We start from the raw sequence: 22,405 nt of genomic DNA on the forward strand, positions 1-22,405 counted from the left end.
TATAAGGCCCATAACTCTAATTTTAATAATTATAGTTATGCGGTTTTGTTCAACTTAAAACCAAGACAAGAATTGGCATTTTTCCCTGCTCGGGGTAAATTTGTGTTGAAGCCATGACCATTTTTATGTTGAAAATTTAATTGTATAAAACATGTTTTGTAATTATTCTGTTCATGAGCTATGTTAATTTACTTATTGAAATAAAGAATATGTATTTTAAATGCATTGACCAGTTGTTTGTATTATATGCCATTCTTTATACATTTTGGATAGTTGCATATTTCATATCCAAGCTTGGTATTGCTTTTTCGGTGATAAAGGTTTCATATTTCATATCCAAGCTTGGTATTGCTTTTTCGGTGATAAAGGTTTCATATTTCATATCCAAGCTTGGTATTGCTTTTTCGGTGATAAAGGTTTCATATTTCATATCCAAGCTTGGTATTGCTTTTTCGGTGATAAATGTTTCATATTTCATATCCAAGCTTGGTATTGCTTTTTCGGTGATAAAGGTTTAGCTTAATTTTTTTTACCATTATTGAAAATAAAAACAAAACATTTAGTTGCTTAAAATTTATATATGTTGATGAAACTTGTTATGTGTAGAGCTTATAAAGGAGCACAATCAAGCTTGATGCAAAAAAAGAAAAAAATTGAATGCATTTATGATCTCAATTGACCTGAATGATAAAAAAAAATCATTTGTGTACAGATAAAAACATGGCATCAACTTATATTGTGCTCCTTTTAAGCTCAAGGTCACACATTTATGGGATATACATGTTGCTTGTGAGTTATATAATATACTTGATTCTAAATAAAATGTATGTTATCTTGTCTAGATAAAATAAATAATAAATATATTGTTGTTCTTGTTGTTGTATGAAATAACTCGCCACTCGTGAACACTACTCGTTTATCTCATGTCAAGTAGGCCTCAAGTTGAGTAGCGCTCAAGTCAAGTAGGCCTCAAGATGAGTAGCACTCAAGTACTGTAGACCTCAAGTTGAGCAGCGCTCAAGTCAAGTAGGCCTCATGTTGAGTAGCGCTCAAGTATAGTAGGCCTCAAGTCGAGTAGCACTCAAGCACAGTAGGCCTCAAGTTGAGTAGGCTTCAAGTCGAGTAGCACTCGAGGACAGTAGGTCTCAAGTTGAGTAGCGCTCAAATACAGTAGGCCTCAATATGAGTAGCACTCAAGTACAGTAGGTCTCAAGATGAGTAGCACTCGAGTACAGTAGGCCTCAAGTCGATTAGCGCTCAAGTACAGTAGGCCTCAAGTTGAGTAGGCCTCATGTTGAGTAGCGCAAGCACAGTAGGCCTCAAGTCAAGTAGCACTCGAGTACAGTAGGTCTCAAGTTGAGTAGTGCTCAAGTACAGTAGGTCTCAAGTTGAGTAGCGCTCAAGTACAGTAGGCCTCAAGTACAGTAGCTCTCAAGTACAGTAGGCCTCAAGTCGAGTAGCACTCAAGTACAGTAGGCCTCAAGTCGAGTAGCACTCAAGTACAGTAGGTCTCAAGTGGAGTAGAGTAGCACTCAAGTACAGTAGGCCTCAAGTGAAGTCTAGTATCGCTCGAGTAGCCTCAAGTCGAGAAGCGCTTAGCAGTAGGCTACAAGTCAAGTAGCACTCATGTACAGTAGGCCTCAAGTCAAGTAGCGTTCAAGTACAGAAGGCCTCATGTCGCATAGCGCTTGAGAACAGTAGACTACAAGTCGAGTAGCATTCAAGTACAGTAGGCCTCAAGTCCAGAAGTGCTCAAGTTGAGTAGGCAGTCAAGTAGTGTTTAAGTGAAGTAGGCCAGTAGTGAACAATGGTTACCTTACTGGTTGCAATAACTTCATCTGCACAATAATTTCAATATCATTTGACCATGAAACTTCTTTCTACCTTGATGAGCAGATGATCTTTGTCGTTTTGAAAGGTAGAAAATATCATATCAGTAGAACAATTACTGGCTCTACTAATAAAAACATTTCCAGATCACAGCAGTAAAAAGCATGGACAAGTTTGCAATATGACAATTAAATAAGAGGAAAAAACAAGATTTTCCTTCTACAAGAGTGATACCCTGTCACAATGTAGAATTTTATTGATTCAACACCAGATAGACTTTATGATATTTCAACAACAATGGCTCAGTTTAGCATCATTCTTTATAAAATTCCAATAATAAGGACTGTTTAGTATCATTCTAACAATAATGGTTCAAATTAGTCTGAATGGTATTCAAACAACAATTGCTCATATTAGTATCATTTCATATTCAAAAACAGTTGCTCATGTTAGCATAATTTCTCATTACATTTCAACATTATTGGCTCAGGGTGGCATAATTTCTTGTTAAATTTCAACATTATTGGCACAGCTAAAATTTAGCATCATTTCATAATGATAGTCCAACAAAAATCGTTAAGAATCAATAACTTTTGCTATCAAATTAAGCCGTAAATACGAGATATAAAGTTATAACATTATTGACAAGTTGTTAACATATCATTAACAAGTTATCAACATGCCAGACTTAGTTGACTGAAAAGGTGAAAAACTCTATATACAAAACAATGATGATGTTTAATATTTGTATAATTTTTTATACGGGTTAAGAAAATTTTAAATTAAAATTGTAATACATTGAAAGTTTCCTTTATAGGCTGTTGGAGTAGCTTTAAAGAATAAACCCATATTATGCAACAAATTAACTAAAATTCTAAAACAGTCTGAATTATTTTACCAAAATATTACAAATCTGATTCAAACAAACGCAAAATTAAGTACATAAATTAGGATTATAGTTTAAAGATAACAGAAGACAGTTCTTTGAAAATGTAACAAGCTTTGAAAATGTAACAAGCAAATCAAATTATATGTGATTTATACCATAATACATAGCAGATTTCCTTATTTTTCCAAATTATGCAGATCTAAATAATTCTACTGTCTATCTAAGTAATCTTTCATAAAATGTTTGATGAAAATGACAAAAAAACACTATGATTGATACTAGCTGAAAAAAGTGCTTTCAAAGGACTCGTTCATGTTTAATAGGGTCAGCAAACAGCAAACAAAATAATTTGGAGTGAAATGTAACCAAAATGCTTGTATCAATAATCAAACATGATAAATAAGTTCATATCAGAGCTAATCTATAAATCATAGACTATTTCAAAATGTGTCAGGAACTCAATTTTTCCAAAAAAGATATAGAAATTTTAATGATTTTAGACTTTTATTTACACAATTCTGTTGAAAAGAGTATGACTTGTGCCACTGATGCTGTTTGATTATAAGTACATGTATGATTAAAAACATATTGGCGTTGCAAAATCTGTGAACGAGTCCCTTATGTGCGCAGTACGGTAGAAGTATACATTGACTTTTTTTAGAAAAAATTATATATGTAATTTAAATATAAGATAGCAATTTCTATGAAAGAAGTATGTTCATTAATATGCAAGCTCAAGAAAAATTATCTTCGTTTTATCTCTGTTTTATCTCTGAATTGAATTAAAATTTGATACCTGTACAGTTTATGAGATGTGCTCTTACTAACATAGTACAAACTATATGTGTGTAACACCTATTAGATCTTACGAACGATACGTGTTCAATAGCCATTAGATTGTACAAACTATACGTGTGTAACAGCCATTAGATTTTACAACTTATACGTGTGTAACAGCCATTAGATCATAGAATCTTGACGTGTGTAACAGCCATTAGATCGTACAAACTATATGTGTGTAACAGCCATTAAATCTTACAACTTATACGTGTGTAACAGCCATTAGATCATAGAATCTATATGTGTGTAACAGCCTTTAGATCATAGAATCTATACGCGTGTAACAGCCATTAGATCGTACAAACTATATGTGTATAACAGCCATTAGTCGTACAAACTGAACGTGTGTAACAGCCATAAGATCTTACAAAATATATGTGTGTAATAGCCATTAGTTTTTTAGAACAATCTATGCGTGGTCAACAGTCATTAGATCGTACAAACTAAAAACTTAACCAAATTATTATTTACAATACAAGAAGTGAAAAAATAAGGAATACTTCAGTTATAATGCACTTTCCCTTTGCTTAACAAATAAATAAAAACAGGATTTATATTAATATTGTTGGTTTTTTTGTAAAATAAGTATTTACAGTCAATAAATTATTTTCAAAAAATCACAACTGATCAAAAACAGACACAGTGTAAAGATAAATTAATAAATAAAGAATAACAAAACAGTATTTTCAGAACGTAACAAAACTAACATATCTTTAGCACACACCGTGCCCGATTTCTCGCACAATCTTAAACCCTATTTAACAGGATCAAGCTTAGCTAAATAATTATTTTTGGTATCACAAGTGTAATTTCTTCTTTAATGAAAGAGTTTTGCGACTTTTAAAGGTGTATAAAATAATGATTAAGCAAGTTAATTGGCAAAATGTAAAATGATACTTTAACCGGTTAAGCTTAATAAAATATTTCGCGAAATCCAAGAATATTTTTATGTATTATGTTCACTTTTTTTCTAATCATTATTTTGATTAACAATTATTATACAAATATTCCTTAAATCAAGTTGCATGTTTATGTATAATTGTCAATTATTATTCTTAATTATCAATGAATAAATCCATAACTTTATTACATAAAAAATTTGGGTTCAATTTCTAGTGCATGAATTAAAATGAAAAATATGTAATATATAGGATTTTTTTTTCATTTTAATACTAACATGCAAAAGGCCATGGCTGAGATGTAAATATTAACAGTTTAATGTAAGTAAAAATGATATGCTGAACAAAATATGTTGTATGAAATCAGTATCTTCTACACTTCAATTCATTTTCGAAATAATCAGTTTTCCAAATTAAAAACAAAACAGATGATTATGAAAATGTATTACAATTATATGCAAGAAAAGGGCTCTTTTTATTTTGTTTAAACTACTTACACGAGCAGTACAACGCTTGCTACAATCAAAACAACTAATGTGCCGTGAAATGTTCATATTGCAATCATATCCCAAACGGAATGATCAAATTTCCGGCATTAAACTTTGATACTGGTTGCCTTGAATGCATGGTTAAAATACGATCAATAACTTGATAGCATCTTGGTCTTTTGAATGGTTTAAAAGCAAGATCTTAATTTTGTTGTAAAATGTTATGACACAGAGGCAAAGATGGTAAAAAATCCCTGTTTCTGTCAAAACTACTGGTAATCAGTTCACAGGCTCTTTAGTCAAAATGAGTTAAATCCTAGATATTTTGAAACATTTAACAATTCTGTTTTCTGAGCCCGGGTCTGAAACTCAGACTTAAGATGTTTGTCAATATGGAGCCTTGAGTCTAGATACTGTTGAACAGGGGCCATAACTCTTAAGTACTCGGTGATCCACAGTTCTTGTTAATTATCAAACTGCCCCCGAGATATTTTGCACAAATTAGAACATTTCAGGACACACTCTCATCATTAATAACAGATCAGTCTATCACAATGTTTGTTTGCAAACAAAACAACAATACCCGTTCTGTCCCAGCCTTCCAGGCTTCCAAACTTCCCTTAAACACTAAGCAACTTCGCTGGCTTGTTTGTAACACTCCGTTCACAATTATATACTATTTGACATGACGTTAAATTCGATTACGATTGCCCTCAATAATAACCATTGATATTTTTTCTTGCTTTAAAATAGGCAGAAAAGATGATAGTAAGTTGTTGTTTAACACCAACTATTCCATACTAAAATAGTTTGGACCAATTCTTTATCTTATTTCTTTAAAATAAAAAACATAAAAATGAGATTTCATTTTCACTTTTGGGGAAAAATATAATGTTTTAGCATTGGGAATGTCTTACAACTTAAAAAGTCCTGACCATGGGAAGTTCAATTCGTTGTACGGTAATCTTTTATTTTTGAAATAATACCATGACATGATTTTTAAGACATAAATAAAATTTAAATCATCTTATAATTTCTTCATGTAAACTTTCAAGTATATATTCCCAGGAATAGGAAAGTAAAACAACCATGTCCTGGAACTAAGGTAACAGTAATTAAAATTCGCGCTAGCCAAGAAGCAAAAATCCAGTTATAGCATTTTCGATAAAATTGTGATTTTATTATTTCTGGTTTGTATAATTTTCAATATTTAAAAATACAGAAATTCAGTCTAGTGCTAAATAATGATCACTAAGGTCACTTTAAAATCCTTTACCTTCAAACAATAACATGTATCTTTTTTTTTTTTATCTAATCAGCAAATTGCCATATTTATGTATATATATTTGTTCTGTGAACCGAGATTAGTACATTTCTATTACAGACAAGCCAGCTTCATTGAAAAATGTATAGCATATAAATATTTGATCTAAAATGTAACTAAATACTATGTACAGATATAAATATAATTTCATGTCAAAAGTTATTGAAAAAAATGATATACACATTTGTCAACAAATGAAAGACAGTTATGGGTAATATCCGTAATGTCAGTAAATATGAGAATCACGTATATAAACAACAAATGAATATGAGCTTTTAAAGCTGCACTCTCACAGATTGACCATTTTATAACTTTTTTTGTCTTAGAAAGAGCAAATTTTTGCGTTAATATCTGCAAACCAATGATAAAAGATTGATGACAAAAAATCAGATTGCAGATTTTCATATTTCCGTTCGAAAATTAATGTTTTATGGCTTAAACTATTACTAACGGTTTAAGAAAATGCATAAAACTTCAATTTTTTAACTTAAATATAATAATCTTCGATCAAATTTTTTGTCAGTAGTCTTATATAATAGGTTTCCATGGATTTTCGCAAAAATTGGCTCGTTCCAAGACAAAAAATAAAAAATTGTTGAAACGTTCAATCTGTGAGAGTGTAGCTTTAAATGAAATAACAATGTGATTATAAATATACCACATCAGTAATTACTAGTTTCCTATTGCTCCTCAAACAGTACCTTTTGCCTCTTAACTGACTTAAAGGGACTTGTTCAAATTGCAATGGTTCAGACAACACATTTTTAAACAAACTGCTACTAAAAATAATGAAACATCACCAAAAGTCAGAAATAAAAACTCCAAAGTTTACAATCCTGAAAAAATATTACAGAATTATTTGTTTTGCCAAAAAGCATTTATAACACTTTTTTAAAGTGAATGACTATGTTTGACTTTGTTTATTCTGTTGAAATAAATTATCAGCCAGTTGCTGTTTGTTCATAATATTAAGTTAAATAAAACACTTAATTAACACAAATTAAAAAAATTTAATGTTGTCAACATAAAATCTCTGACCAAGTGCCTTTAAAACAGGATAATTACAGATCAAAATCATAAACTCATTAAAAGATTTAACAATAGATATAATAAATACTATTTATAGATTATCAAGGACCTTGTAATTACAGCCCATACATAGAGAGACCCTTGCACCAATTATGCTCATTCTTTAATACATTCGTAAATATATTTCTGGCTCTATATATATAATAGTAAACGTGTCATAATTCAAAATCAATCTGACGCCATAATTTATTGATACTTTTAAAATAGAACTGCAGTTTCCATGGTGTGATGTGTATTAAAGGTCATGGATACTTATATAACAGATAATTTACATTTCCTTATTTTATTTTATGCATAAAACCGAAAAATATTTAATTTTATACCAGACCTGGGACCAATGATACATGTATCTTACTCCCAGACCAGACCCATTTCTGCTAACTGCAGATAACTTGTTAATTTCCAAATCACATGTATTGAAATAAACATGATAATAATCCTCATTAGAGGATAAAACAATGTTTTAGAAACAGTCTGTGTTTGTGCTTATGATGTATATGTAATATACAATACGATTTGCCCTAAACCAGTATGATTGTAACATCTACACAATTGAAAACCATTTAGCACTTATTATGATAATGACAGATAATACACTCTGAGCTTTGCACAGAATTGTCTAAGAGAGTGAACTATTACACAGGAGATGTATGGGTTTTGTATTTTAGCAAAGAATGATGTAGTCTCGTATGGTAATTTCAAACAATAACAGATGAAGTATACCAAAATCAAAACTTAACAATACCTGTACAGTATAACAATTCTATAACAAAATATGCACTTTGATCATTGCAAAGGTGAAAAATACAGTGGTATTAGGTGTAGAGTTCAACTATACTGACTTGCGATGCCCTTTGAAATGGGAGCCCGATTTTTTATTCAACTAGGGATGGCAACTAACAATAGTTGTCCATTTTGATTCAACTAGGGATGGCAACTAATAAAAGTTGTCCATTTAGAATCAACTAGGGATGGCAACTAACAAAAGTTGTCCATTTTGATTCAACTAGGGATAACATCTAACAATACTTGTCCATTTTGAATCAACTAGGCGTGTCAACTAACAATACTTGTCAATTTTGAATCAACCACAGATGGCATCTAACAATACTTCTCTATTTTGAACCATAAGAGACAGCATCTAACAATACTTGTCTATTTTGAGTCAACCATGGATAGCATCTATCAATTCATGGCCATTTTGAATCATAAGGGATAGCAACTAACAATACTAAGTCTTGTCCACTTTGAATCAACTAGGGATAGCATCTAACAATATTTGTCCATTTTGAATCATAAGGGATTGCAACTAACAATACTAAGTCTTGTCCACTTTGAATCAACTAGGGATAGCATCTAACAATATTTGTCCATTTTGAATCATAAGGGATTGCAACTAACAATACTAAGTCTTGTCCACTTTGAATCAACTAGGGATAGCATCTAACAATATTTGTCCATTTTGAATCATAAGGGATTGCAACTAACAATACTAAGTCTTGTCCACTTTGAATCAACTAGGGATAGCATCTAACAATATTTGTCCATTTTGAATCATAAGGGATTGCAACTAACAATACTAAGTCTTGTCCACTTTGAATCAACTAGGGATAGCATCTAACAATATTTGTCCATTTTGAATCATAAGGGATTGCAACTAACAATAATAGTCAACTTTGAATCAACAAGGGATGGATGCGCAACCCCCAAAATACAATTTTAAAGCTACCCGGTACCCCACATTATAATCTTATGGCTCACAAGTCAGTATGTTTAAACTACTGTTCATAACAAACTATGAAAAAACAAAGTAAACCCAGAAATCTCAAATCTTTCTGAGCTCATCTTTAAACTTGAATATAAAGCAAACAATATTTAAACTCAACATAATATACATGTTGTTAAAACAAATAACGTATCACATATGATAACAATAACTATAGTATATAACCCAAGTATAGTAACAAAAGCAATAACAATAATACATAATAACTTATTTTAACCATGTTCCGTACACATGTACCTCAAATCAGATCAACCTTCAAATCAAGGTCATTTTTATTGCACCTTATAGTGATGTAAAAATCACACTTATAACCATTCTTTGCTATTGTGCTCCAACATTAAAGAATTTTTTGGAATTATTCTAAAAATAGTTTTTTAGTTTTACCGAAATACTTTTCACATGATTGATTAAAAGTGGGAAAAAATTGTGAAAAAAATCTTTAAAATATCATACAATAAAAAATAAATAAATAGTTATACCAAGGTTTAAACCAAAGAAATAGTTCAACTTTATTTGATCAAGCCATCTCTAATATTAACTTAAGATGTTCTCATTTTTATCTACTTTTTAAATATTTTTCCACGGATCACTATTAATAACAACGTCAACAATCACAGACATATAAAAAATTAACAGCATGATTTGAAGGTTTTCCGGACTCTAACAACAATAAAACTGCCTTTATTATTCAGATTTCTCCGTGTCCTCAGGAGGAGTTTCCGATTGCTCAATATCATTGTCACTCTCTTTCTCGGCCTGCCCGTCAGTCTGTCTGTCCATGTCACCGCCTTCCATGCCGTAGGTGCTAGAGCTACCCGTTTTACGTAAATCAAAAGCAAAGGGCATCATATCATGTCTATGATTGCGATAATCCGCATAAGGCGACGACAAAATCAGATCCTTTTCCATGTCATACGTCGGTGTCGTCTGATTTCCATTTCCGCTTCCCGATTCAGAATCGACATCAATCGGAGAAATATCATCTGCCCCCGGCCCCATCCCAGCTTCCTGCAGTTGACGAACATGGGTCTTCCGATGTCGATGCAGATTCCAACTTCGCGAGAATCGCTTCCCACAGTAATTACATTGATACCTCAGCACATGATTGTAGCGGTGAAACTTCAAAGACTGTGGATCCCTAAAGGACTTTCCGCACGTGCCACACATGTTGCTTCCAGTGTAGCTTTCACCACTGTCTTTTTGATTCTGCAAGTTTTGAAGGACGTTGGCTTGGCTAAGAGTGGTATCAGATGACAGCTTCCTGACCGGCGATATCATTTTGTAAGGAGAGAGAGCAGGTGATATGAGGTTATCCTTGTGCTCTGACAAGACATGGCTTTTGAGAGCTGTGCTAGTTTCAAATTGTTTAAGGCAAATGTGACACTGGAGGGTATCTGTGTGACTGCTGTCCTCTCCCTCAGACTGCATGCCTCCACTCTCCTCCTTCACGTGACCAGAGATAGCATATTTACCTGAATAGATTTCCCCCGTCTCAAGCGGCTCGCCCCTGATGCTGGTGCCCAAAGTGGGCGTCTTGTTGGTGAGGGCCTTCATCAGGAGCTGGTGCTGAACCGCAGAGGTAACAGGCAAGGGAAAGGCACTGGTCAGTGGCGGGAACAGGAACCCTGGGAAACTTGGCATGTTAGATCGAAAACTGTCGAAGCCGGAAGGGCCAGCTCTCCCCCAGGTGTAAGAACTGCTGGCTGGAAACATTGGCTGCTCGGAAACTGAAATAAAACAAACAGAAGTTTGTAAACATTGTTAGATTGAGAATATGCACTGTCCTCACCCAGAAAATAAATATTAAAGTGAACCTATATCATATCGAGTATTGAACCTTTGTCAAAACAGAGGGCTGAACCTATATCATACCAGAGGGCTGAACCTATATCATACCAGAGGGCTGAACCTATGTCAAACCAGAGGGCTGAACCTATATCATACCAGAGGGCTGAACCTATATCATACCAGAGGGCTGAACCTATATCATACCAGAGGGCTGAACCTATATCATACCAGAGGGCTGAACCTATATCATACCAGAGGGCTGAACCTATGTCAAACCAGAGGGCTGAACCTATATCATACCAGAGGGCTGAACCTATATCATACCAGAAGGCTGAACCTATATTATACCAGAGGGCTGAACCTATATCATACCAGAGGGCTGAACCTATATCACCGAACCTATATCATACCAGAGGAATGAACCTATATCATACCAGAGGGCTGAACCTCAATCAGAGGGCAGTAGCTATGTCATACTAGAGGGCTGAACCTATAATATCAGAGGGTATGAACTATGTCGTACTAGAGGGCTGAACCTATATTATATCAGAGGGCAGAAGCTCTGTCATACTAGATGGATGAAACTATATAATATCAGAGGGCAGGAACTATGTCATAATAGAGGGCTGAACCTATGTCAAACCCTACCAGAGGGCTGAACCTATGGCAAACCCTACCAGAGGGCTGAACCTATATCATACGAGAGGGCAGGTATCACCCCAGAGGGCATGAACTGTCTCTACCAGAGGGCTGAACTTATATCACTCCAGAGGGTTAAACAGGGCTTTTAAAGTTAATTACTCTCTAGAAATGGGCTAAAACTAAAGAAGTAAAGAAACCTGGTGTGAATGTTACTATTTTGGTGACCTTTTTTTGTTATCAGTCTTGAAGTAACATGAATGATTATAATATAAAATTGTGAAGTTGGCAAGTTGTAGAAGCAAATCATTTAATTTTTAACATAATAATTGAAAAATAGTGGAGCATATTGTACTAGAGTTCAAGAGACTAAAACTTTCCCAATAAAAACATCAAATATTGTAAGGAAGTTTGTACGTCCAGTTCCAAATTCTGAATAAGAGCTCTGGGTTAAACCTTTTAACATACCAGAGGGCTGATCATCCAGTTCTTTCTTTACATCAAGGACTTCCACGTCCTGTTCTTCATGGGGCTGTGTGATCACTGAGCCATTCCCACTTGGCACAGAACTCGGGCGAGATGACTGACGAGGACTGTTGTTGCTGCTCCCAATACCCGACGTGTCGGCACAAGCTAGTTCCCGACTGTCACTGCGGTTCTTCGTCTGGCTTGGAGAGAAGTTGGTAATCGTTGCTGATGTGGCCGGAACAAATATGGTCGGGGGAGGGGGTGGTTGTATCGCCTGTAAATACAACATGTATGTACATTCAATAGAATAATACATTGTATTGATAAATATTTCTATTTGATTAAAGAATTGTGGCAGGAAGATTTTAGGGAAGATATTGGATTATGTTAATATGTTTGTCATCCGAGTGTAAAAATAATAGATGAACAAATAGAAACACCACGATGCGACAAAACCAGGTTTTCAATTTATGCAATTTAGAATGTATGGGCAAATGAATTATTGATAGATATACAGATGACAAAGAGTAACTCTATTTGCTCTATTATATGCTTGAAATTTGTCGGCTAAACACCAACTTTGTCAAGTCTGTGGCTGAATAGAAATGATGAATCAGTTCTGTCAAAGGTTGTGTAATGTTATCAAAGTTGTCTTTTTATGAAAATGGAACTGATCAGTTTTTTTCAGTTTCAGGAGATTTGCAAGCCACTCACGGTGAACATTTGTGCCAAGTTATTTTAAAACCAGGACAAGGCAAAATACAATGAAATTTCGACCAATTACCCTTCGTAAGTGTGAACTAAAGATTAGACATAGTGACACTGTCTTGCATATGACAAACCAGTTTCTCATGGCTTACATTTGTGCCAATAAATTCTAAAATCCCCAATTGCATCGCCAAAATGGAGCCAAGACAAGCCATAAAACAAGAAAATTGGAACAATGACCCTTTAATGTGACTTTGACCTTTAAACATCAGTCTTGCATGCAACACACCAGCTTGTCAGGGTGAACGACCATCTTGTCAGGGTGAATGTTATTCTCAATTCCCCCATTGTATGGCCAAAGTACAGCCAAGACACAAATTGTTGATGCCCACTAACCCAGTCAACAAACTGCTCACATAACAAGATAACCCAAACCTAACAAGAGGTTTTTGTCAAACATTATGCCTCCCCCCCCCCCCCCCCCCCCCCCGAGCGCCATATTGTCAAGAATAGGCAATTGAATGAAGTGTGCATGGACCGAAATGACAGCTGATTTGTCAGTGACATTGGATGCCTTTGAGGCAGTTTCAAGATTATGACCTCAAAGTGTGAGGATAGTAGGTTCAGTTTTCAATCATGTTCAGATGATGACTGATATTTGCAACATGTATCCTCTTAACATCAGGGAAAATATAACTATGACATAAATTTTAAGAACCTAAAAGAGTTGTGACCTTGACCTTTGACTCTCTGACCTCAAAATCATTAACTGGTCACCAAAATGTAAAGTTTGAGGGCCATAGGTGCAAGCATTGATAAGATATCACTAAATCAAGCTTTTCACATTCAAGGTCACTGCGACCTTGACCTTGGACCCAATGAGCCCCTATTTCAATACGGGTTATCTACTGGTCAGGTCCAACTTTCATGTAAAGTTTGTTACCATAGGTCCAGGAATTGTGAAGTTTGCGTTCAAGGTCACTGTGTCCTTGAACTTTGACCAGATAACCCCTAAAATCAATAGGGGTCATCTTCTGTTCAGGTCCAACCTCCAAATCAAGTTTGAGGGCCATGGGTGCTGGCATTGTCAAATTATCACTTGGACAACCTTTTAGCATTCAAGGCAACTGTGACCTTGACCTTTCACTGATAACCCTCAAATCAATAGGGGTCAACTACTGGTGGAACAAGCCTCCATGTCAAGTTTGATTTACATAGGTCCAAATATTGTTGAGTTATCACTCAGACAAGCTTTGACAACCTTTTCTGTTTAAAGGTCACTGTGACCTTGACCTCCTAAAATCAATAGGGATCATAAATTGGTGAGGTCCAATCCTCATGTCAAGCTTGATGACCTTAGGTCCAGGAATTGTCGAGTTATCACTGGGACAAGCTTTGGTCTACAGACAGACCAACCAACCAACCGACATGTGCAAAGCAATATACCCCCTCTTCTGTGAAGGGGGCATAATAACCTGCTAAACAAAAATAAAAATGACACAAATAATATAGAAAATGACATTCATTTAAACTTTATAACCAGAATCTATACTTAAAATCATCATGTTCTGTGCTAGTCATAAAGCTCTTTCTTATGATGTCCAAGCTTTGTGACTATTGTAATCCAGTTAATTGAAACAATACTTAAACTCTCCCACCTCTGACTTGAGGGCTTGTTGCGCGGCCAGGAAGGTGATACACAACTTCTCAATCTCCTTGATCTGCAGGATGTTTGCTGCCGTGAGAATCTTATCGGCCGACTGCGAGTCCACAGTGATGTTGCTTGAGTAACAGAAGTCGATGAGTTGACGGACCGACTCATCACGCAGTTGGTTTCCCAGCATGATGTCCGTCTTGTGTTTGTTTGATGGCTGATGGAACAGGTCTCTAGAAACAGGCAGATATCATATGTTCATGATATATTGACAATAAATTAAAAGCCGAGAGGCTTGATGGTAATAATTAGCAAATCCTAAATCAAAACTAGATCAACAACAGATGTTTGTCAATCATTATGTCCAGCAATTGTTAAGTTATCACTCGGAGAAGCTTTGTCAACCTTTTCATGATAAAGGCAACATTGACCCTATGATGCCTAAAATCAATAGTGGTCATCTACTGGTCAGACCCAACATTCATGTCAAGTTTGATGACCATAGGTCAAGGAATTAACGAGTTTGCATTCAAGGTCACTGTGACCTTGACCTTTCACCCAATGACCCTTAAAATCAATAGGGGTTATCTACTTGTCAGGCTCAACCTTCATGTCAAGTTTGATGGCCATAGGTCCAGGAATTGACAAATTTGCATTCAAGGTCACTGTGACATTGACCCAATGACCCTTAAAATCAATAGGGGTCATTTACTAGTCAGGGCCAGCCTCCATGTCAAGTTTGGTAACCATAGGTCCAGGCATTGTTGAGTTATCACTCTGACAAGCTTTGACAATCTTTTTCCATTAAAGGTCACTGTGACCTTGACCTTTGACCCAGTGACCCCTCAAATCAAAAGGGGCCATCTACTGGTCAGACCCAGCCTTCATCTCAAGTTTGATGACCGTACGTCCAGGAATTGTTGAGATAACACTCGGACAAGCTTTGATCTACTGAGAAACCGACTGACCGACTTGTGCAAAGCAATATACATGTAGCTTCTCTTCTTCGAAGGGGGTCATTATAATTGACTTTGCTGGTGGTGTTAATTTCATAAGTCAGTGGTGTTTTTTCATCATTTTGGAATGGGGCTGGGGCCTTTCTAGTCAGGAAAAATGCATCAATTTGACAAAAATACAGAATTCCAATTTTGACGCTATAAATGAACATGAATACTTTAAAAACTAGACATAAGAGATAAAGGAATATGATTAAGTCTGTACCTTGAGGAAAACACTGACCAGATAAAAACAATTGTGAAAAGGAAAAAAAAAATGTATATTTTAGTATTGGAAATGGGGCTGAAATTTGTCCAAAAATTGATCAGAAAAAAACACAGAAAGTTGTCGTTTTGATTTTACGAAATGATAGAAGTGTATTGACAGTAAAACAGTTTTTGAGGAACATTCATGCACATAAAGTTGATTGAAAACTGATGTCTCCTCTTTAAAATTAAAGGGGAGATAACTGTGGTTAAGTTCACTTAAATTTCTTTCAGTTATCTCTGTACTAGGTTTGTTATTAATAAAAAAAGAAAAAGGGAAATAACTCAACAACTGTGCTCCATAGTTCTTGCAAGGTGCACAACTGCACATTGTCATCCATCTGTCAGGGTCATGTTACCTACCTAAACAGGTGTCAAGGTGTGAAAGCAGCCCTGTGGCTTAGTTGGTAGTACTGTCAGTAAGGGGCCCGGGGTTCAAGCCTCGGGTTTGAACCCCTGTCTGACATTTTTCTCACCATGTGTCAAGTTTCAATCAATTCCCTCAAGTTCTGCTTCGGACAAAATTTGGTTGAAGAATAATAAGAAAAATAAAAATACTGACCAAAACAATAATATGTCTCCCTTCAGTAATGATGATATACAGCAAATATCAACCACTGTTCAAGCAGCATATTGAATCCTAAAGGCTCTTGTTGACAACAATATGGATAAAGTTTTTTTACCTGAAGTATGGGCTAAATGCGGCCAGTACGGTTCGATGGGCGTGAATGGTGAGACTGCCGACATGCAGAACCACATCACAGAACTCCCCGGTCAGGTAAAACTCTCGCATCATAGAAACCACCTGCAGAAGACAAATAAAATGCAGGGCTTACATTTAGGGAAATTTGAAAATATATCACTCCCTATAATGGAGGACTTTCAACATTTTGCCAGATTTGTCAACTAATTTTTTTTTGAAAACTGGTCATTTGATTGAATAGAAATTGGCAAAGGATGCAAATGTGGACATGGAATATTTTTCTTTAGCAATATGCCCGAATATTTCTCTGCTCACTAAAACTTAAACCATTGTGACCAGTTGACAATAAATAAAAACCTAATTACAGTACATAAAATTCCAGAAACAACAAAGACACAATAATTCAGTTAATAATGTATTCATACATATATGCTCTAAAGCAATTTAGCAACTCCATGAAAAAAGTTCAACTAAAGAACCATGATTTGTTTTCATTATTTATACCCAAAAAAGAACAGCCAATCAGAATAAATTTCAAATGCTCTGACCCCATAGAAAACAACTGCAGCAAATATAAATAGTGAAAGTACATTAGGCAGTAAATAATTATATAATTCAAGTTAAAATAATGCCCTTATGCCTTTGCTATAATTTAAACAGTACTTCTTGAATAAAATAATAACCATGTCTTCTTAAAATGACCATGGAATTCACCTAAATGTAAATGTTTACACTGCTGAGAACAGTGCTCAACTAATTTATAAATGTAATAATAATGCACCAGTCAATTGGAACCAGAGCCCCCCATCCTCAGGTCCCGGGGGATAGCTGGGGAAATGGGATGTGTTTTTTACCTTCCAGGTGGCCCCGCAGTGCCAAGTGAATGTGGTGGTTTTGTTTTCGTGCTGAAAATAGCTGGGAATGGGCCTTACCTAGGTATCAAGGGGTGCGGGGGCATTTGGCGGGGAGTTTACCAGCGTCTTGTCCCTGCAGGGCGGGGATTTTACCCGGGATTGGCTGGACCAAAAGTCAAAGTCCCCGTTATTCCCCGGAGGGGGCGTGGTTACAATTGACTGGTGCATAGGAGCCACTGTACAACAAACCTTGTTGTTGAGCTGGTCACTATGATAGCGGAGGGAGAGGGGGGTTCCGGTTGCCATTCCACCTCCCACCGGTCAACCATCCACAAAACACTCTACCTGAAACACAAAACAGAATTCTTCAAAAAATAAATAAGAAAGATTTGTGCCAACTTAAACCCTGCACTTAGTTATTAAGTTAAATTAGACAATAGGAAACAGGTTGTTTTTCAGGCGGACAAGATCTGACCAGGATCACACAACTATTAACTACATGTATGTGTGCATTGAGGTTTACAGTCATGTGTACCATAGACAGTTTGTATCGTCCAATTTTTGGTCATTTCGTACCTGACCGAAAGTCATTTCGTAACCTATATTTAAGTGTTATGAATCGGTTACTATTGATAATCGGTTCCACTCAAGTAAATGATTATCGATAGTACAATTATTTTTTTTAAATACAAGATTGAACCTGAATTGTAGTTTTTTTGTTGTTTTTTTTAAATACAAGATTGAACCTGAATTGTAGTTTATTTATGCACAGTATTAAACTCTTTATCATTATATATGCATATACGTTATGTGATTAAAGTTATTAAGTGTTGTTGTATAAAAAAAAAAAATTCCTTGCTCATTAAGGCTTTTATCAGCCATTTTGTTGAAGACAACATCTGAACACTTACTTATATTTTTTTCATTAGTTTTTTTTTTCGATGATCGATTACAACCAAATATGATCGATTGTTACCAATTTCAGGCCCAACCATTTGATTTTCGATTACCGGTGTAATCAATCATCGGAACATCAATAATATATTTCATTTTGTTTTTCTAGTTATTTTTCAGATGAAATAGTATCCTCAACCAGATTTTATTAACTTAGTTTTAACACTCCTAATGATTTGCCACACTATTTTGTCATACAAAAAGGGCATTTTACAAAAACATGAGTAAGTCTCTTTAAAGAAAACACAGAAGTGGACAAGGGATTTGAGGGGAAAGATCTTGGAGTAATTAGCAATATACAGTGAGGGCGGATGGTCGACAATGAGGTTGTTTCTTCTTTATCAGGGTTTCTGCCAGGCCTTTATGGCTTGCCTTCTGCTGGCGAGGCTTATAACCAACATGGGGTAATTGCACCAAGTCTTAATATCCACTGCGACTCTCATCAACATTGACAATTAACAGCGTTGCTGCTCTTGTAAATGTTGATTGGCAGCCAGAAGGCATGATGGGAGAAATATCACATGATGCATCATCCAATCGCAATCGAGGCTGAATATCCTAACAGCTTCATTAATTATCTGACCTGGTAGGTGTGAAAAACGATATAATTAGAACCTTCATCTTTCTCATGAATGAGACATGTACAGGTATAATAGCAAAAATCGATAGCAAATTGATTTTTTAAATCGATAGCATTTGATTTTTTAAATTGATAGCAAATTGATTTTATGTAGAACCCAACAATTAATTTTGAAAATAAATGAAATTGCTTCATGTTGATAAAGTCATTTGCGACTGTCATTATTGACGCAATGTATGGTATTTCTCTATTTAGCTGGAAGTAATGTTAAATAATTCTTTGATAAATATAAATTACTTTTGTTTACAATTAATTTTTAAAAAAGATATATGATTAAATTACTATTCGTTAAAAAAATAACTAACTAGCACAGACAAAATCTTCCCAAACACACTTCTTATTAATTTCCTTACACATTCAATGTAAACAAACAACACTTCAGATTGGACAATTTGACATTGACATTCCTAGCGTTTCACGTATAATTTATGACAACCATATATTTCCTTAAAACTCAGTTTAAACCCATTTGATATAAACAAGAAAAAAGGTATTTCACATTTCTCCTAAGTTCTAATAATTACTCACTTCCAAGTTTTGCACTGTTTATTTTTAAAGGCCGAAAGACTGCAAGTTCTAGTTTCAGCAAAAAATATTTAATCTCTGATATATTTATGAAAGTTTTCTCTCTGAGTGCAGGTATTGGACTAAGTTTTAAGTATATAATCAATAATATGTGCAGCACTCAGACATGAACAAACTATCAATCTGACAGTGGTCAAAATTAGTTTTATACAGCAGGGCTTGTTATAAAATGTAATGCCAAGCAGTAGTATAATATTTCGGGCTTGTTCATCCAAAAGTCTAATTTTGATGACTGATCTGATGTAGCATTATCAATGTAAAATATAAAGAGGGCATCATGGACCACATCCTGTAATTTTGGATTTTGTCATAACATACCTTATCTAAGGACACCATTGGACAAAAATCTTTTCAATGTTCACATGACCAACATGGTCCAATAATTTGCATGCTTTTTGTTTATAAGCATCTGCAAACTCCCCATTTTACAAAAAATTACCATCAACAGTGTCTATGTAAAAAAACAACAACCACGTAACAATGTAAAAAAAAAAACGCCCAAAACAAACCATGAGTCATTTACAACAATGACAGTTAAATCTCACAGCAATTTAACAATTTACAGCAATTTACAACTAATCCTTTGTAAATTGAAACACAATCAGTTTCTTTCCCCTTAAATTTCCAATGTGAAAAAAATCACGGAAAAGTGGATACCCCTCCTGTACCCAACATGTCGGGTATAAACTCATAGTTCCTGGTGGAAACCCTGTTTATGGTATTTCAATGTGCTAGCCTACAGTTATGAATGTATGTGTTTTATTGAGTGCCTGCCTGATGATTTTAAACCTTCTATATATATATTTAACTGTTAGTTACAACGAATATGTTCTTTTAAAATAAATAAACTTGAAAAATCAAAAAAAATCTAGTGTTTTTGATTTAGAAGTTTTTATTTATACTGTCACTTTAATATTAGTGGTCTCAATTTGTGGACTTAAATTAAAAGAATGTCATGACGGCAATGTCAAAGAAAACTGAACAATTACCAGGGATAAGCAGAAATGAACAACAAATTTAGCTCTTCTTGATTACTTTGAACCCTACCGACCGATCAAATAATAGTTATTTTGCACCTTGTGCAGGCTCAAATAGAAAATTAGAGAGTACAAGATGACTAGGAAACAAAATTAACAGGTGGCTATATTAACATCTGAAATATGTAAAGAAAAAATAAGAATGCAATTTCTTATTGATAAAACCACATCAATGACAATCCATAAAAACGATTTTTTTTAATGAGAATTAACTTTTGATGGTTTTGACAAAATGCCGAAATGTTTCTGCTTACCATGCAATATTTTGTATAATAAACGGACTATTGTTACAAATAACCTTTTGTCGAAAATTAGGCAAGAAGTAAAACATTCTTGAGGGACTCAATACACGTGGAGATTTAAAAACTGTCTGAATACCATTGTTTTCTCTAAGTTTTTTTGTTCCCCATCGAAATCAGGAAATTTTTGACATTTTGCCGGAAGTCATTTGTACAATTTAACCGAAAGATAAATAACAAGCAAGAAAAACCGTCTCAATTTTATGTATGTATTAATTTCCTTTAGACCTTGTTGTCAAGGATAACCCGTGAAAGTGCAAGCGCTTATTTCCAACGGGGTCCTTTGTTTTTGTTAAAGGGACCTCAATCGGAAGAGACAGTGGTGGGATACAATGAAGAACGGGTGCGATACCTTAGCTCTTTTCGAAGAGTCCCGGCATTGCTTCTTTAGTTATAAAAACGTGCTTAGCACGATAAACGGTCTGCAGCCGTTTCCTGGGTTTAACCAGTTCTGATTACACCTCTTTCGAAGCACTACACTTTAAAATGCAGAGCGCCAGGCCATTAAGCTACGTGTACCAACATTTATAACATATTTCGTTACGACACGCCAGGGATCGAACCCACGATCTCCCGCTCCACAGGTTGTAAGCTACTAGGTATGTAATGTGCGTGCACCATGAAGCGAAAAATATATGTACATGAACAAAGGTGTGCGATTTAAGCCACCCATGGAATAATCCTGAAAGTATGCATGTATTTTCATAGAGGAAACAAAAGCATAATTTCAATTATTCAGTCTCTAAAATTATCCGAAAACATAAATACATGTTGTTTTTTTCTTTTGTTGAACTCATTCAAATTTCATGCTACTTTTGAGCTATGAAAATTCTTTTCTTTTTTTATTTATGTATCAGGGAAATTCAAAATATATTATTTGATACTCATTCCAGGTGTAACATTCATTTTTAACGTCCCGAATATCACGCATATTTGTGTATGAGGTAGGCATAAAATAGGACACGATTTACGATGTTGTCAGTTTCTGTTGGTTCTCGTACAGGTAACTTCATACTGCAACGCATATATAATTAAAAAAAAATAATGGTAGCGAATGATTAGCAAAATTCCCTGTATATGGACGTGATCCAATTTCGGACGACACGGACCATTGTTGTAAAAAGACCTAAAAATGGCGGTGTGCTAAATGAAAATCTTAAAGATTGTACGACCGAAATTTGCGGGTCATAATGCCCCGAGCGGCCCAAATCGGCATATATGTTAATGAAATATAAAACAATATATATGTTAGAATATGTCGTTTGCACATTCCATACATTCCACGCTGCGTGAAAATGTGATTTGACAACATATTTTTAATGAATGGTCATTCAGAATTTAGGTAATGTTTCAGTTTTCCAATGCACTGTTTTCTTATCATAATGGTACAAAACGTATTTATAAACATTCATCTTTTTTTCAAAACAAATGCAACTTTTCAAAATATGTTTTATCTAACAACTTTTGACAAGAGACTTGTGCCTGGTTGCAAAATTGAACAATACAAGTTTGAGACAACAGTTTCAAAATCAGATTATGATGTAAATGAATACGGGCCCATGTGAAATGTATTTGGGATTTGCCACGTGTACAAAGGTGTAAGCAGCAAGGACTTCATTATCGATGCTTTACATCTGCAAACTATCTAGTAAAAGGCAATCTACAAGGA

General features: G+C 34.8%; 1 protein-coding gene across 2 annotated transcripts; it reads right to left on the minus strand.

Moving 5' to 3' along the window:
- Positions 1-2,041: 2,041 nt before the first annotated feature.
- On the minus strand, positions 2,042-20,891 carry LOC128217453 (zinc finger and BTB domain-containing protein 49-like). Of its 2 annotated transcripts, none has more exons than XM_052924607.1 (6): positions 20,816-20,891; positions 17,471-17,566; positions 16,348-16,469; positions 14,407-14,635; positions 12,041-12,314; positions 2,042-10,872 (listed from the first exon to the last, which is right to left on the minus strand). In XM_052924607.1, the coding sequence occupies exons 2-6, from the start codon at positions 17,525-17,527 to the stop codon at positions 9,830-9,832; spliced, it is 1,725 nt and encodes a 574-aa protein (XP_052780567.1). In that variant the 5' UTR covers positions 17,528-17,566; positions 20,816-20,891; the 3' UTR covers positions 2,042-9,829. The 2 variants fall into 2 exon arrangements, with proteins under 2 accessions (XP_052780567.1, XP_052780568.1); XM_052924608.1 differs by lacking the exon at positions 20,816-20,891 and adding an exon at positions 20,692-20,812.
- Between the last annotated feature and the right edge of the window lie 1,514 nt (positions 20,892-22,405).

Source organism: Mya arenaria, chromosome 14 (assembly GCF_026914265.1).
Source record: "Mya arenaria isolate MELC-2E11 chromosome 14, ASM2691426v1".
Taxonomy (NCBI): domain Eukaryota; kingdom Metazoa; phylum Mollusca; class Bivalvia; order Myida; family Myidae; genus Mya; species Mya arenaria.